This window comes from Parasteatoda tepidariorum, chromosome 4 (genome assembly GCF_982258835.1).
Source record: "Parasteatoda tepidariorum strain Cologne lab strain chromosome 4, Ptep-v5.0, whole genome shotgun sequence".
Classification (NCBI taxonomy): domain Eukaryota; kingdom Metazoa; phylum Arthropoda; class Arachnida; order Araneae; family Theridiidae; genus Parasteatoda; species Parasteatoda tepidariorum.
Window position 1 is genome coordinate 75,079,260 of NC_141758.1, and position 15,170 is coordinate 75,094,429.

Below are 15,170 nucleotides of genomic sequence, written 5' to 3' on the forward strand. Positions count from 1 at the left end.
AATGGAATAAGGCGCCCGGTGGCTGAGTGGTAGCCCGTCGCGCTCCTAGGACACAGGTCTTGGATTCGATCCTTGGGCCGGGCAAGGTTGACTCAGCCTTTCATCCCTTTAGTGGGTCGATAAATGAGTACCAGGCATGCTTGGGAACTAAACACTGGGGGTTTCGCGTTCGGCTGACCACCTAACCAGAACATCTGCTCTGCACCCCAGGGTGCAGCAACTGAGATGAGCACAGTGGGCCTTGGCCTTCTATGGGCTGTCATGCCACTGAGTTTAGTTTTAGTTTAAAATGGAATGCAAAATTTAAAAAAATAACATTCTTTTAGCCACCCTCTCTTTTTTGTTCCTCGTCGAGTATCTAAGAGGTCACAAAAGCTATTAGTGACATTTGTGTTTTGTATAGATAGTGTATCACGGATGAAGGAACCGCTCAAGAATGGAATGCCAAATTTTAAAATTAAAAGGTTTAATTCAAAGGCGAACCTCAGACTTGTCACCCAGTTGAGTTAGATAAAGAGCGATTAAACTAATTTCTGAACGAAAATTTAAGCCAAACATAAGGCTTTATGAATATGACAGAGAAAAATGATCATTTCCACATTTTAAACTTTAAAAAAAATACGGTGGAATTTAGTAGCTAATCTAATAGATGGTTCAACGTGGCACACTACTGAAATTGTATTATATTTTTATCATACTTTGGTAAAACTCTCTCCAATGATTAAAAGATTATGCATTCTGTATATAATTACTACGCTATAAATTTACTAATCGTACATTTAATTGACAATTGGTGCTAAATAGTTAATACATAAGAAAATTTTTTTAATCTTAAGCCTCAGTATAAAAGTTATTCATTTGGTATAGTTAAGTAAAATAATTTTTATTCTAATAAAGCTAGTAGACTAATCAGCCTAACTGCAATGTAACAAAGTAACTTATGTAATTATATTTTCCTAGACTTCAATTAAGTAACTTCGCAAAGTGCATAAAGGTTTTCCAAAGAAAACGATACACGCTATTAAAGGGTAGTTAACTTAATTAGAAAGTTATACATTTGGTAAAGTTGCTTAACGCAATTTTAATCCTTATTTAATTACTAGATTATCAAACTTAGCTGTAATGAAGCCTTTTAGATGACATTTTTGTAGACTGCTGTAAAACCTTTAACTTTTGTTACCCCAAAGTACTTCAAGTTTCGCCAAAACAATCGATGCAAATTAATCAATGTAATTTCATACAATTCAAAAGTGATACATTTGATGTAGTTACGTTAAGGAATTTTAATCTTTATCAACTTATTATATTAATCAGTAATAACTACACTGTAGCTTTCGACTACATCATCCTAGACTGCTAAATATTTTCACTTCAGCTATCCAAGAGTACATTAAGTGTTGCCAAAACAATCGATACAAATTATTAAAGTGACGTCAGAAAAATTAAGGTTTTGTCCCCCAAAGCTCATATGTAATGAGAAGGGTTTTTCATCAATAAAGTAATTTAGTGGAAACGAGCGAAGGTTAGAATTAATGATGCAACCTCTCTCTCCTCCGTAATTAAGATCAGGTTAAGAACTTCCTGTAGCTGCAAAGCATTCATTTTTTTTTACTCCAGTGGTGTTCCTTTGAGTCTGTAAGGGATTACAGCATTAATGAATTGTTGCGGAAAATAAATGGAATTTTGCGGAAAGAGTTGCGTTTAGTCAGCCTAAAGAGGACGTTGTTAGTTAAGAAACAAATGTGTCCTGACTGTGTTGTGGCTTTTGGCATCCACTGTGGACATATTTCAGAAGTTAAAAACGATTCGGTTTGAAATGTTTCAGCAGCACAACGATTTAGCTCAAGATTTTAATCTGTTTTAAATGACATTATTAATGATTTAGATTTCTGAGGATTGCATAATAGTATATTAGTAAAGATAAACTAAAGCCCTATGTGAGTTCTTTTAGTGTTTTGTGATATTAAAATATATTTCAGTGCTATAGAATTAAGTTGTACAATTTAAGAAACTTTCATTTTGTTTATTTAACAAACCCCAAGTTGCTTTAATTCCTTATTGAGCTTCGTTTTTTTTCTAGTAATGCCATGTTGAAATATTTTTGGGATTAAGATTTTCTCAGGAACTCAATCCACTGTATATAAAATAGATATTATGTATAGATCTTCTCTAAATTATATAAAAAATAAATCTCTAAATAAAAATTTTACCTACCGTTCCTCCTAGAGTTTTCTATATATTTATGAGCTTATAAATAACCGAATTTATAAATTCTGTATTTGTAACTACAAATAAAATTGAGGAAAAATATTTGAGGCCAAAATTCACACGAGAAAATAATATACATTTGCCCCCAAGCTAACTTTTACTGCTACCCACGTTTATAAACAAAGCCCTTCTTTGGTGTTTTTTGTTTTGTTTTGTATTTTTTAAAGTTATCAGTGGAAGCTCAGCAAAATCAGGGGAGAAAAATAGTTTCTCATTGACATTGAAATGAAGTTGGTGTAAGATATACTTTCCACGGCATAAAAGTTAAATATTTCTAAAGTTTCTTTTTCTTATCTACTCTAAAAAAATATTATTTTACTTTACAACCATCGTTGAACAGCCAGCCAAATTTTATGGGTTCACAACCACTAATTTTCATCTCCGTAGCCTTGTAATTTTGAACCCAATCTAGAAGACAAGGGAACTCGGGGATCAAGTATTGAGAGAAATTTGCCTTCGTGAAGGCCCGTTTTTGATGGAACCTACCCGCATTTGTGTTACATGGAGAGGAAGACCACGAGAAACTCCTACTGGGAAAAGACTCCAACCCATGATCCGACCACCCCTTAGGATATTTCACGTCAGCACAGTGGTCGATGCAAGCAGGATGCGGATTCGTATCGACCAGCCATCTCTGGGGTTCAAACCAAGTTCACCTCATTAGAAGGCGAACGCTCTATCCCCTGAGCTATCGTGTTAAAGTATACCGTGTTTCTGGCTTTAAGAGAACACCAAAAAGCTCGGTAATTTATAAGAAAGAAGATTGTTTATGATTTTGCTAAATATATTAATAAAATATATATGGTTTTATAATATGTTATAAAATTTGGAAAATGGGGTAAAATTTGGTTATCTTATTATAATACCTTAGAGAACGACATAAAAAAACATTTCTTTGGTTAGATTAACTTTTGAAATTTGTAGTTTTTACTAAATGTGTGGTAATAACACCTATAATTTTGTAAACCAGAATTTTCGGTAAGCTATTGCCTTACGAACGGAAAAACTATACAATGAATGTTTTAATTACCGTATATTTTGTTTTTTTTAACCGGGATAATGCTTAATTTTCCTGAAATGTCATTAATATGCAAAAAAAACTTTACTGGAATTTTTTTCACTGTGCAAATAAAAAAATAAAAAAAGGGATGAAGAAAGCAATTGTTTACAAACTAATACTTCTTTTCCAATAAAAAAAATAAACAAATCATTTTTAAATTTGCTTTTGTTTAAATAATTTTTACAATAAATAAAATTTTTTTTATGTTTATTCACTTGCTTTCACAAAATTTTTAACCTTTTCCGGAACAGGAAATTTCAGTAGAATATAAAGTGCATTTTTAAGATGTTATAGTACGATAGACTATAATATGTAAACAAATATGTTTAGCTCCATGTTGCTTGAAAAAAATAGCAACTGAAACAAAGGACAGTGTAGTTTCTAGAAACAAAAAGCTTTGTGTTTCCAATGGTATGTACTATTTCTGCAATAAATGGTCCCTGATCAAAATTTTATTAAAAAAAGTTCATCTTCGAAATAAAATTGCAACATGTCTACAACCTGTTACATCTTCGCTACCAGCAAGTATAAACAAGTTTTTCAGATGGAGTAAGAGAAACTTAAAATCACATCTTTTTAAAAGTAAATTAAATTGTTAATGAAAATTTAAAATTGAAATTGAATTTTTTTCCTGTGTTGTAGCTTATTTAGCATATTTAGATTATTATTTTTTTATTTCTATATTTATTCTCTCTAACCATACAATCACAATCTTTCGTTATCAAAGTTTTCTATTTTTGGGTATTAATTTATTTTGATACTTTGAAATCTAACCTTTACTTGAATTAACGTGTGCGGAAAAAAATATTGACTTCTAGTATTATTTCATTTTTGTCAATTTTGAATCTAAGAGTTACTTTCCGGAAACCTTTTGAAATCGCTTTCTTTTTGAATTTTTTTAATATTGGTAATAATAGTAAAAAAATTCAACATTTTATTATAGAAGTAAATAATTTTTAATCCATCTGCTATTTTTGAATGTCATTAATTAATCACTGTTGTAGGAAATGAAGATAACATTATTTGCTCTTATTTAATTTATAATTAACTATTAACATCTTATTTCAAGATACAGAGATTAAAACTCAAGCTTGGGTATTAATAAAGTTTCATGTTTTACGAATAAAACAGAAAATTGATATCTATTTATTTCATTTGCAGAAGAACCTCAAACTGGGACTTCAATTTCTGAACAAAAGCACGCTATAAAAAAATTCCTGTAAAAAGTACCGGCCCTCAGGGGGATTATACTTTTTACAGTAAAATCTATTTTTACCGGAACATGTCATGTAACAAAAAATCTGATTGTATTTCTTACAGTAATAATTACCGTCATGTCACTGAATACCACTCTAATTAAATAAATATTATTGTAAGATTTCAGATATAATATTTTTCAATAAAAATAGATATAACACTAAAATGGATTTAACAGATAATGCACCAAAAGTACCAGAATTTCATACCATAGTTTAATTTGGAATGTTCTATAGTGTACTTTAGTTGGTTCTGTACGTTTCCTGTACAACAGAATATTAAAATAAAGCTTCAAAAGATAAATTTTTATGAAATTAAAAATTCTGCACATTATCAAAGTAATATGCAGACTAAAGGAATGCATCGAACTTACTAAGGTATCCGTTTAAGCATTAAACATTTTTTTCTTTCAAATGTTATTAAGGTTTTCTGCAAATTATTTTGATATTCATTAAAGTGAAATTAAGATCTCTGATGGTATTACAGCATCATTTCTCTAAGCTTGAATTATGTGATGTTATGTATTTATTTTTAAAATCAAGTTAATAAAGTAGAACAATTAACAAATTAACTGATAGTCATTGAACAATCAATTAAGAAATTATAACACCGCAAATCAATCGGGATTTTGAAATTTTTCCATCTCATTAATGAACACATTACCAAGATAATACGGAAAAGTTTTGATTTCACAATTAATGGAACATCTTAGAAAACTGGGTTGCAGATTAGAGACTAGAGTAGTGTGCACTTTAACGGACTTAAGTGTGCACTTTAACGGACTTAAGTGTGCACTTTCAGATTTTATTGGTAACATATACAAAAAGAAAAAGAAAAGATTCTAATATTGAGACATTTGAAATAACATAAACCGAGCAGGAAACAGTGGGAAAATAATTGTATATTTATTCTAATTATCTTAAGAGTTGTTTATTTTGTCATTCGTAAATAAATTAAGTGATATTATGTCTTGCTAAGTTTTAGTTTTTCTCGTTGCAGATTTGCGACACTTCCAAGGAGTGCGAGGGAACAAGATGCGAATCATAAAAGATCGCGCATCTTCCTGACCTCTCGCACCATGGAACAGCACCACATTTCTGGTGTCCCGCAGCGTAAAGGTAGCGGTGGTGGTACGATAGTAAGAAGAGAAGTCAGTTTGGATTCACAATGCCAAAGTTCAGGTAAATTCTGGAATATATGTTTCAGTTTAAAATGTCATGCATATTCTAATAAATTGCAGCCGAAATTTTGTATTTTAATGACTAAGTAGTGTGTTCTTGTCTTACATCGAAGAGAAAATGAACCCTTTTCGGAAGTTTTTTGAATGATTGAATTGATTTTTTTATATTAAAAAGAATGGTTAGTTTATATGATCAAGTTGCACAAAAACACATAAAAAATTAACTAATTAAATAATTATGACAGAAGACGAAAATGTTTGATTTTTTTATGTCATATATATGTATATATGTCATTTCATTATTTCAATAAGAAAAATTATTTAGTTTCCTGACAAAGTATGGTTATATTCGCCAAGAGATGCTATGCAATGTTTTAGACTTAAATATTTAAAATTGCAAAAAGAATAAGAGGAAGTCTAAATCGAAATTTATTGTGAACGAAGGAAGTAAGGATTTCTGCTTATGAAGCCAAAATTAATTACAAATATTATGAATTTTCTGAAAAATATAATATTTTTGTATCAAATGATTACAAAAATCCATAATGACATACAAAACGTTTTAATAAAGAAAAGTATTTATAGACCAAAAATATATTTTCCATCATTTGCTATGTTTTACCCAAAACATTTTACAGATTTTTTCATTCAATTTCGTATAATATTTGAATAGTTTATCATCAAAGAAAGCCATGAGAATTTGATTTCTACCACAAGGATTTTTTATTATTAATATTATCATTATTATGACACACGGATTAAAAAGTTTTGGCAAAATTGCTGCAATTGTATGGTAGAAACATTCTTAGTAAAAATAAAAAACAATAATATATATATATATATATATATATATATATATATATATCAAAATGAAGATAAAACAAAGAAAAATTATATACATATGAAAAAAGGGGGGGAAATAATAAGTAAAAAAATAACTAATAACAATTTTAAAAAAAAAGAAAAAAAAATTATTAAATTTTATTTAAAAGAACCGGAAAAAAAGATATAATCTTTTCATCAGCCCACACGATTATATCCGTAAAACAGAGTGCTTTCTGATATTGTATCAATAGAGCCAAAGCAAAATATTTTCTTAACTTTCTTCGTGTTTTCTTGTATTTTTATATATATATATATATATATATATATATATATATATATATATATATATATATATATATATATATATATATATATATATATAAATATATATATATATATATATATATATATATATATATATATATATATATATATATATATATATATATATATATATATAAATATATATATATATATATATATATATATATATATATATATATATATATATATATATATATATATATATATATATATATATATATATATATATATATATATATATATATATATATATATATATATATATATATATATATATATATATATATATATATATATATATATATATATATATATATATATATATATATATATATATATATATATATATATATATATATATATATATATATATATATATATATATATATATATATATATATATATATATATATATATATATATATATATATATATATATATATATAAATGTTCGACATTCTTAGAGTTTCATGAAACAAGAATTTTTCCATCAGTGATAAAAGAATCTTCACCTTTAAGCTGAACAATAACTGTGAAACTTTTTGAAAGCTTCTTCGAGAAAACCCTCATTACGTATTCTCTTAGGAGAGAAACGTATTCGATTATGATTCGAGTTGCCAAAGCGTAAATAAGAATTCTTTCTCCTGATCCATTAATTCTAATACACATGACAATACAATCAGTTTTACTTACGCGGAAAGTGTGAAACTGGAAATTGCAGTGTAATTTTACTCAGAATTATTATAATCGTGTTATGAACTGTGAATAACTGGAATTAATAAATTATAAAGGAAAAGAATTCAGGTTATTTACGTTTAAACTGCAGAATGGAGTAATCGAGTTTGCTAAATGTACAAGAGTGGTTCACAAATTTGGGAATGTCTGCGCACTAAAAAGATGCTTTTGTTGCGTTCTGAACAAGTAAATCCAACTTTTTATTTTTACTTTAACACTAAATTTCTGTAAAGTGCTTCACAAATTTGGGAATGTTTGCGCACTAAAAAGTTGTTTTTGTTACGTTCTGCACAATTAAATCCAACTTTTTATTTTTACTTTAACACTAAATTTCTGTAAATTAAATGTCATCCACTAAATCAAATGTCATCCATATGTCCATTTCCATAGCTGTATTTGGCTTCTGTATCCTATTTCTCTCTGAAAACTAGTATGAATGTATGAAAAACATTGATAAAAAAAAGAGTTTCAAAAGAATTTTTTCTCAAATATTTAATAACATTTTGTCCTATGGTTTTTCTGTCTTCCATATGGCTGAAAATACCAATAAATTTCTTTTTAAGATTAAATTTTCGAAAGTTACAATACTGTTCGAACACAATCTTAATAACTAATTCATTGTTCTGAATTGTTCGAGGAGAAATTTAAAACTTTTGTAATATATAATTTTTTGCAATATAGATAATTTTGTAAATAAATACTAACATTTCTTTAAGTAAATCGCATGAAAAATTCATTAATTATAAAATTCATTATTATCAGATTTTTTTTCACTTAATAGCAAATGTTTAGGTTAATTCTTCAATATCCAACCAGACAACTCAATTTTTCCGTACTCTTTTTTTTTAAATTTAGTTTTTAAAAAAACTTGAATATAAAAACGTGTTTACATAAGAGCGTAAAACAAACTATATATTTATATTGTAGAACATTTATTGATTAAAAAAGTATGCGATTTATATATTGTTTCGCATTATTGATATAATTCCTAGCCGGGTAATGAATCCTAATTTACAAGATACCCGAAACCGGCGGGGTATAAATAACGTTTTTGCTGGATACCCGGATGCAGCAAAATTTTAGGACTCGATGCATTTCTAAGTTTTAGAATTACTTTAGGACTCTCATTAAAAATATTAGTTATTATATCACGGTGCCTCATTCCTTGCACAAAGAGTTTCTTTCCTTTTAATGTCTCAAATTTTTATAATGTTTAGCTCAAAACCTTGTCTCCCAGATGGACAAAAAAGGTCTATGAAATCAAGCCAGGCGAATTAAGTAGTAATTTTTAAATTCAGGGAATAGGCTTTAGTGCCTTTAGTCCTGTGAGTTGAAGCCAGGATGTCTATTATTGGTTTGTAAAAATACTTCTCTATTTTAGGAGCATAACAAGTTCCAAAACGAGTTAAAACATAAAAATATTGAGTTTTAAATATCGTACTAGTTTTTTGATGCCTTGTAGTTTCCGAACTATAATGTTTAAAGAACTGAAATATATAATTGTTCAAAATATTTTTTATCGTTAATTACTTCATATATAAACTAAAAAAATTTGTGAGGCTAATAGTTTAAACAGGAAACAATATTTTTTTTTTAATTTTAAATGGTACTCAAAAGTATTTGATGTGGCATCATTTGTAAGAGATTTTCATAAAACTACTATCAGCATTGAAATATTTTTTTATCTCTAAATGTTTTCCCTCTGCACTTATACCAATTTGCAATAATATTTTGTTTACTTAAGGAAGTTTTCAATTTGAGCCTCATATTCTAAATTATTCAAGTTATCAGCAGAGTTACTAGAATTTAATTTTTGCGATTAATCCCAAAAATTGTTTTGCTGTCCCTCCTTATTTGTAACACCGTATCAATGAAAAAAAAGCTATGTTATCTTCAGAATAAATATCTTGTTTCTTGATACATTTAATGATAGAATTATCACACATCGTATCATTAACTATTAATGCTATGTTATATTCCTAGAGTAACTAATCCATGTGAATGAAATATTAATACAGAAGATTATTCTGATACACATAAGTAGTTATTTTCTTGCAATATCTCTCACATAACCGCTATGCCATTCATTAAATAAACAAGATGGTAAATATATTAAATTATTCTGCATGTTTTATGTTCTGTTATTAGTTGTATGCTTCATGTTTTTTATAAATTTTGTTATTAGATGATATTAAAAATCTCATGAAGTAACTAAAATTGAAACAAAAAATGAATATTTACTTTCATGGATGCAAATTAGCAAGGCTCGAAGAACCTCAGAAATTTTACCCGTCCAAGAGGACGGCTTGTCCAGCAATGTACCCGTCCTCCTTTGAAACTAACCCGCAGCTTCTAAATAAATACAAATATAATTTTCTCTTATTTATTACAAACACTTATATAAATTACACAATGAATTATTACTTACTAGGATTACAAATACTAGGATTAGATTATACACTAATAAAAGAAATACTAGGTTGCTAATAGTAACCTAGCATTTCTTTCATGAAATGATTTACTTCTTTTATGAAATAATTTAAATGACAAAGGCCAAATTATCTGGAATGTCAATTTATCCAAGAGTACTGCGTTTTTTAAATGAATCAAATATAACGTTTACCAGTTCCGCAATCAAGCCCATGATTTACAGAGGTTTTTGCTCAGAAATCTGAAAGGGGTTTTCCATTTAGGTAGATGTTCATAATTGCATTTAACGCTTCTTGTTTCAGACCACCACGTAATGTTTTTTTTTTGTTTTTTTTTTTGTTTTTTTTTATTAGGTTCATATCTGAAAAGCCCCTTTCGACCGCTGCAGTACTCCCAGACAGAGAAAACATCAATTCCACCATGCGCAGAATGTTGCTGTATTTCTAGACTAGAGGTTCATTTTGGAAGTGAGGCGCTAGACTTTTGCAAGATAACAAAAATTGAAAATATATCACGACCATTAACGGGAAAATGGTCATCCGCGCGGACGTTGGATTCGAGAGACTCGTTGTCCGCTGGGAATTTTTGACCGCCGTGGACGGGACGTTTTTCGAGCCCTGCAAATTAGTTAACTCATATTAGTAATTTTTGAAAGAAACTCAATATAAGCTGTTTGTCAAGCACCGTTATCACCTTATGTCACTTGAAAGTTTACAGTAGCAGAAATATAGCATCTCATGAGCTATTTTACTATTCCAGTTTTTCGTTACAGTTAAAGAGTTTTTTCAAAATCTGAAAAAAAACACTAAATAAATAATTATGTTTCGTGAAACATTATTTTTAAATGTCACTTGAAAAACTTTTGGTGAATTACTTCCCCAAATTTGTTGTTTTATAACTCCAAAAATTAAATGAATGCGTACTTTATTTCAAGTTATTTGACAATTGAATATTCACACGCACTTTAAAGGGAGTGGTTAAGTCTGAACATTAATAATTGAGAAAGCTTACACCAAGTTCAGATGCATTTACTCTGTTCCTGAACTATTTCCGTCTATTCTAGCATCCATTTGGAAACATTCAGAAGACAACGGTAAATTGTCTACAAACGAGCCCGTAAGTTAGTTTGATAACGCCTCTCACCGTACTGGGCATTCTAACAAAACAAATGGAAGTTCACTTTTACGAAAGGCATGTCTGTTTTTAGATGTCTGATAAGGAAAATTATATTATCACAAGAACATTTGCAAAACTTTGTCAATGATATAATACATTTTACTTTATTTATATTCGTTATCGATTAAGCCTAACTGGATTTTTTTCTCATATTCTTACTTTCTAATAATGTTGTGGTGTTCTAATGGCTAACAAACCAATTTTATTTCAAGGATCGTAGAGTTTATACATTCTAAGTATATAGTTTTTGCGATAAATTGTACAGTAAAAGTAACTTAATTGGATTATACGCTGAATGTCTTGTATTGTCATGTTTGTTGATACAGTATTTGGAGTAAATAAACACCAACATGGTTGCAAATACTTTCGTGCAAAAGCGTAAAGGAACATTTGTTAAATTTCACGAAAAGAAGTGTAATATGGTACACTTATGTAATTTCACTTAATGGTGTAATGATTACGTAATTTCTATGGTAAAATGTACTTACCTCCATTTTTGGGATTAAGATACACTATTTTTTTAAGGTGTACTTCTTAAGAGCAATTTTAATGTTCCTCATCCTTTAATTATTTCTAAATTTTTATTACATATTATGTAACTTCACTTATTTTTAATTCAAGCAAACAAAAAGAAATAATGGAAGAAAATTTTGAGAATTTTATTGCTCATGTAAAAAATAACATAAAAATTTTGATGAAGATCACTTAGGGAGCATGTTCATCACCAAGTATTCTTCAATTTATCTGAGATTTTATCTAAGATCTTCCCTATTTAGTAGATTACTATTTTTCTCTAGTGTAAATTTCGTGGAGAAACTTTTCCAATTACTTTTACTTGGAAATTCGTCGCTGGCTTCCAATGTCGACTTCCAATTTCGAAATCATTAATTTAATGACCACATTTGATACCATGCAATCACTTTTTAGAGTCCGCATGGAAATTAACAAGGGTATAATGTTATGAAGCAATAAATTGGAATTTCAATGAAACAAGTTTCCGATTTCCCTCTTTGAAGTACTAATATTACAAATGTGGTCGACTGAAATCTTTCAATTTAGCAGAATTAATTAAGATAAATTATATCAGAAAAAAAAGTTAAATATTTTTGTTATCGCTAACTTTTTTAAATAACTAAGAGGCTTCATTCTCCATTCTTTCCGCTCATTAACTTTCTTATTCATTCGAGTTTTTTCTTTTCTTTTGAAGTTGAAAAAGTTTTTCTTAAAAGTCGAAAAGTTTTTTTTCATAAAAGTCGATTTTGTTTATAAAGTTTTTAATTGTTAAAATTTTATGTAAGCACATTTTGCTAATATGTTAAACGCACTGAAATGAAAGGATACAGAAATGCGAAAAATTACTCAACTGTACTTAAAAAAAATAAGTTTGAAAATATAGAATATGCGATTTAATAAGAAGTAATAAATGAAAAGTGATTTTGTTACTTAACAATATGTAACGATGATAACAGTAGGGGAGAGTGGGGTCAATTGTAACAGGGTACGATTGTAACAGAGCAAAAATTTCGAGTGTCGGGTTCCAGATTTGGTTCCTAGGTGGCTCACATGGTGTATTTAATAAATCTACATGTACATCCCTGCTGGCAACCATTTTTATGTAATTTTGAAAGAGTTACATCACAAAAGATATTTTCACGATACGTAAGTACTTTTTTTGGTATTAGAATATTATATTGTAAAAAAGTAATTTTGTTTAAACAAAAAAAAATTATTTGCGTAATATGTAATTGGACACCTTAATTAACATTTCAAAAAAAAAGATTAGTTTTGTTAATTAACTAGCATTGTTTTTAACAAATGAAGATGAAATGGCGTCTTGGGGATGATTGTAACAATAAGTAAAGGGACGATTGTAACAGCTGAAAATAACTAATCTTATATTTAAAAACCATTACTTAACTTTTTAAGAACCACCAATAGTTTCCTATATCATTTATATTATGTTGCATGTGCATTATTTTATTTGTCTCCTTTCACAGCATAAATTAAAATTTTTTACCCCTTAAAGTTAAAAGTTTAACCCTTTAGGTCTGTGCACATTATTATTTTTACTCCTAAAATATCACTACTATTTTGATCAATAAAAAATATATCACAACTATGATAATATGTATAATTAACTATATTTTAGTTGAATTTATGAGCTGTTACAATTGACCCCATAAGTGGGGACAATTGTAACAAGTGCGCGACTGTCAAAAATTGTTAATAACTAATATAATAACATTTAAAATAAGGTATTCATTTTTTTCCAGTTGAGGATAGTCTACTTTACTCGTCTGTCAATTAATACTAATAATATATTAAATTTGTTTTTAGTTAAAAATAGTTAAGTAAAAAATGTTACAATTGACCCCACTCTCCCCTACGCATAGAAAACAGTTTTCTTTCTTCAGTCTTAATATTTTTTAAATTTTAATGTAATTAAATTAACATCGGACAACATCTAATCAATCTCTCTCTTTTGCATTTTATTTATTAATTTTTTATTGTTATTTTTCATATTTAAATCAAGGGCGAGTTCATAAAAGGGAAAAATTGGAGGGACATCAATTTTCCTGCTACAATTGGTTTACAATTATTATTTAGAGAAAGAATAAAAAGCATTTGAAATAGCTCTTACTTTTGGACATAATGAAAATTTAAAAAAAAACTATCCACCCGTTTGGTTTAAACTTTATAGTTGCATTTCAGCATGGAATAGATTGGCCAAGATGTTTTTTTATTTTACTACAAGTTCAAAAATTTAAAATTTTCGAACTCAAAATTTAATTGTAAATTTTTTATTCCATCAAGCACCTTGTACATTTTTCTAAAGACCTTCTTACTTTCTAGTTTCCACGACTTATAATTTTTGCGAGGAAAAATAAAATGCAGCTGGAAGCCAAAAATGTAATAAGAATTTCAAAAAAGCACTTAAAACTGCAATAACATTCGAATAAGTTGGAATTTTCAGGAAAATATGTGTTAAGATTATAAACAAATAAGGCCCTCTCAGGATATCAAATTTCCAAATTTTTACTCTGAAGTTACATTCCAGAGGTCGGTAGAGAGGTTCGTATGGAATTATTTAAAATTAAATGCTTATAATTATCAAACTAATTATAAAATTTTCCTTTTTTATACCATGGTGAATTCGAGAGTATTTTTCTGCAAATCTTAATGATTTGAAGTTTCCAAGTTTCGTGAAGTTTCGTTTCTAAGTTTCGCGTCGTTAGTAAAACACTCAACACAAAGACGGGTGCCTTTACGATTTTTTAATATAGAGAAAATCTTTACAATCACGCTTTCATTACACTAAAAAGAAAGAAAAGTAAAAAAGAAAAAATATGTTTAATATTAACGAAAATACGGAAATCATGAAAAGCTATTTGAAATAGTTTAAATTAATCGTACATCGGAAGTAATAGTTTCAACGCTTACAAAGTAAATTAAAAATTAAAAAAATTGATAAAAACAACTTAAACCAAAAATTTAGGACAATGGTTCATAATTTTATTCAAATTTGTCAAAACCCTAACATAATTAAATGTAAGCATACACTCAGGCAAATGAATACTTCTAAACTTGATTGCATGGTATTTTTGTTCAAATTGAACATGGAAACATGATTCAACTTTAGCATCTTGTTAAACTTTCACAATTCTAAGTTTAAAGGCATCAAATATTATAATTCAACAGTGTTCCGTTTTTTATTAGCATTTTTTCTTCTGACTTTTGTAGATTTAAAGTAGGGTTAGGATTTTTAGATTGAAAGTAAGGATTTTGTTGATACAGTTTTTGTAGATTGCAAATTTTCCAGATCCATAGGCCCCACCCATGCATGCATCACTGGAGCTTTGTTCGCTTATTGGATCATTACATAATTTGATATAGCTTTGTATGCATGCCGATACT

The 15,170-nt window shown here is 28.2% G+C and overlaps 1 protein-coding gene across 1 annotated transcript in view; it reads left to right on the forward strand.

Annotated features, from left to right (window-relative positions):
- The window catches only part of LOC107444278 (uncharacterized), a 684,996-nt gene that overhangs the window by 210,900 nt on the left and 458,926 nt on the right, over positions 1 to 15,170 (forward strand). The window contains exon 3 of the mRNA XM_071182438.2: positions 5,585 to 5,766. Coding sequence (XP_071038539.2) covers positions 5,664 to 5,766 — 103 coding nt within the window. The 5' untranslated portion in view covers positions 5,585 to 5,663. The remainder of the gene's footprint in view (positions 1 to 5,584; positions 5,767 to 15,170) is intronic.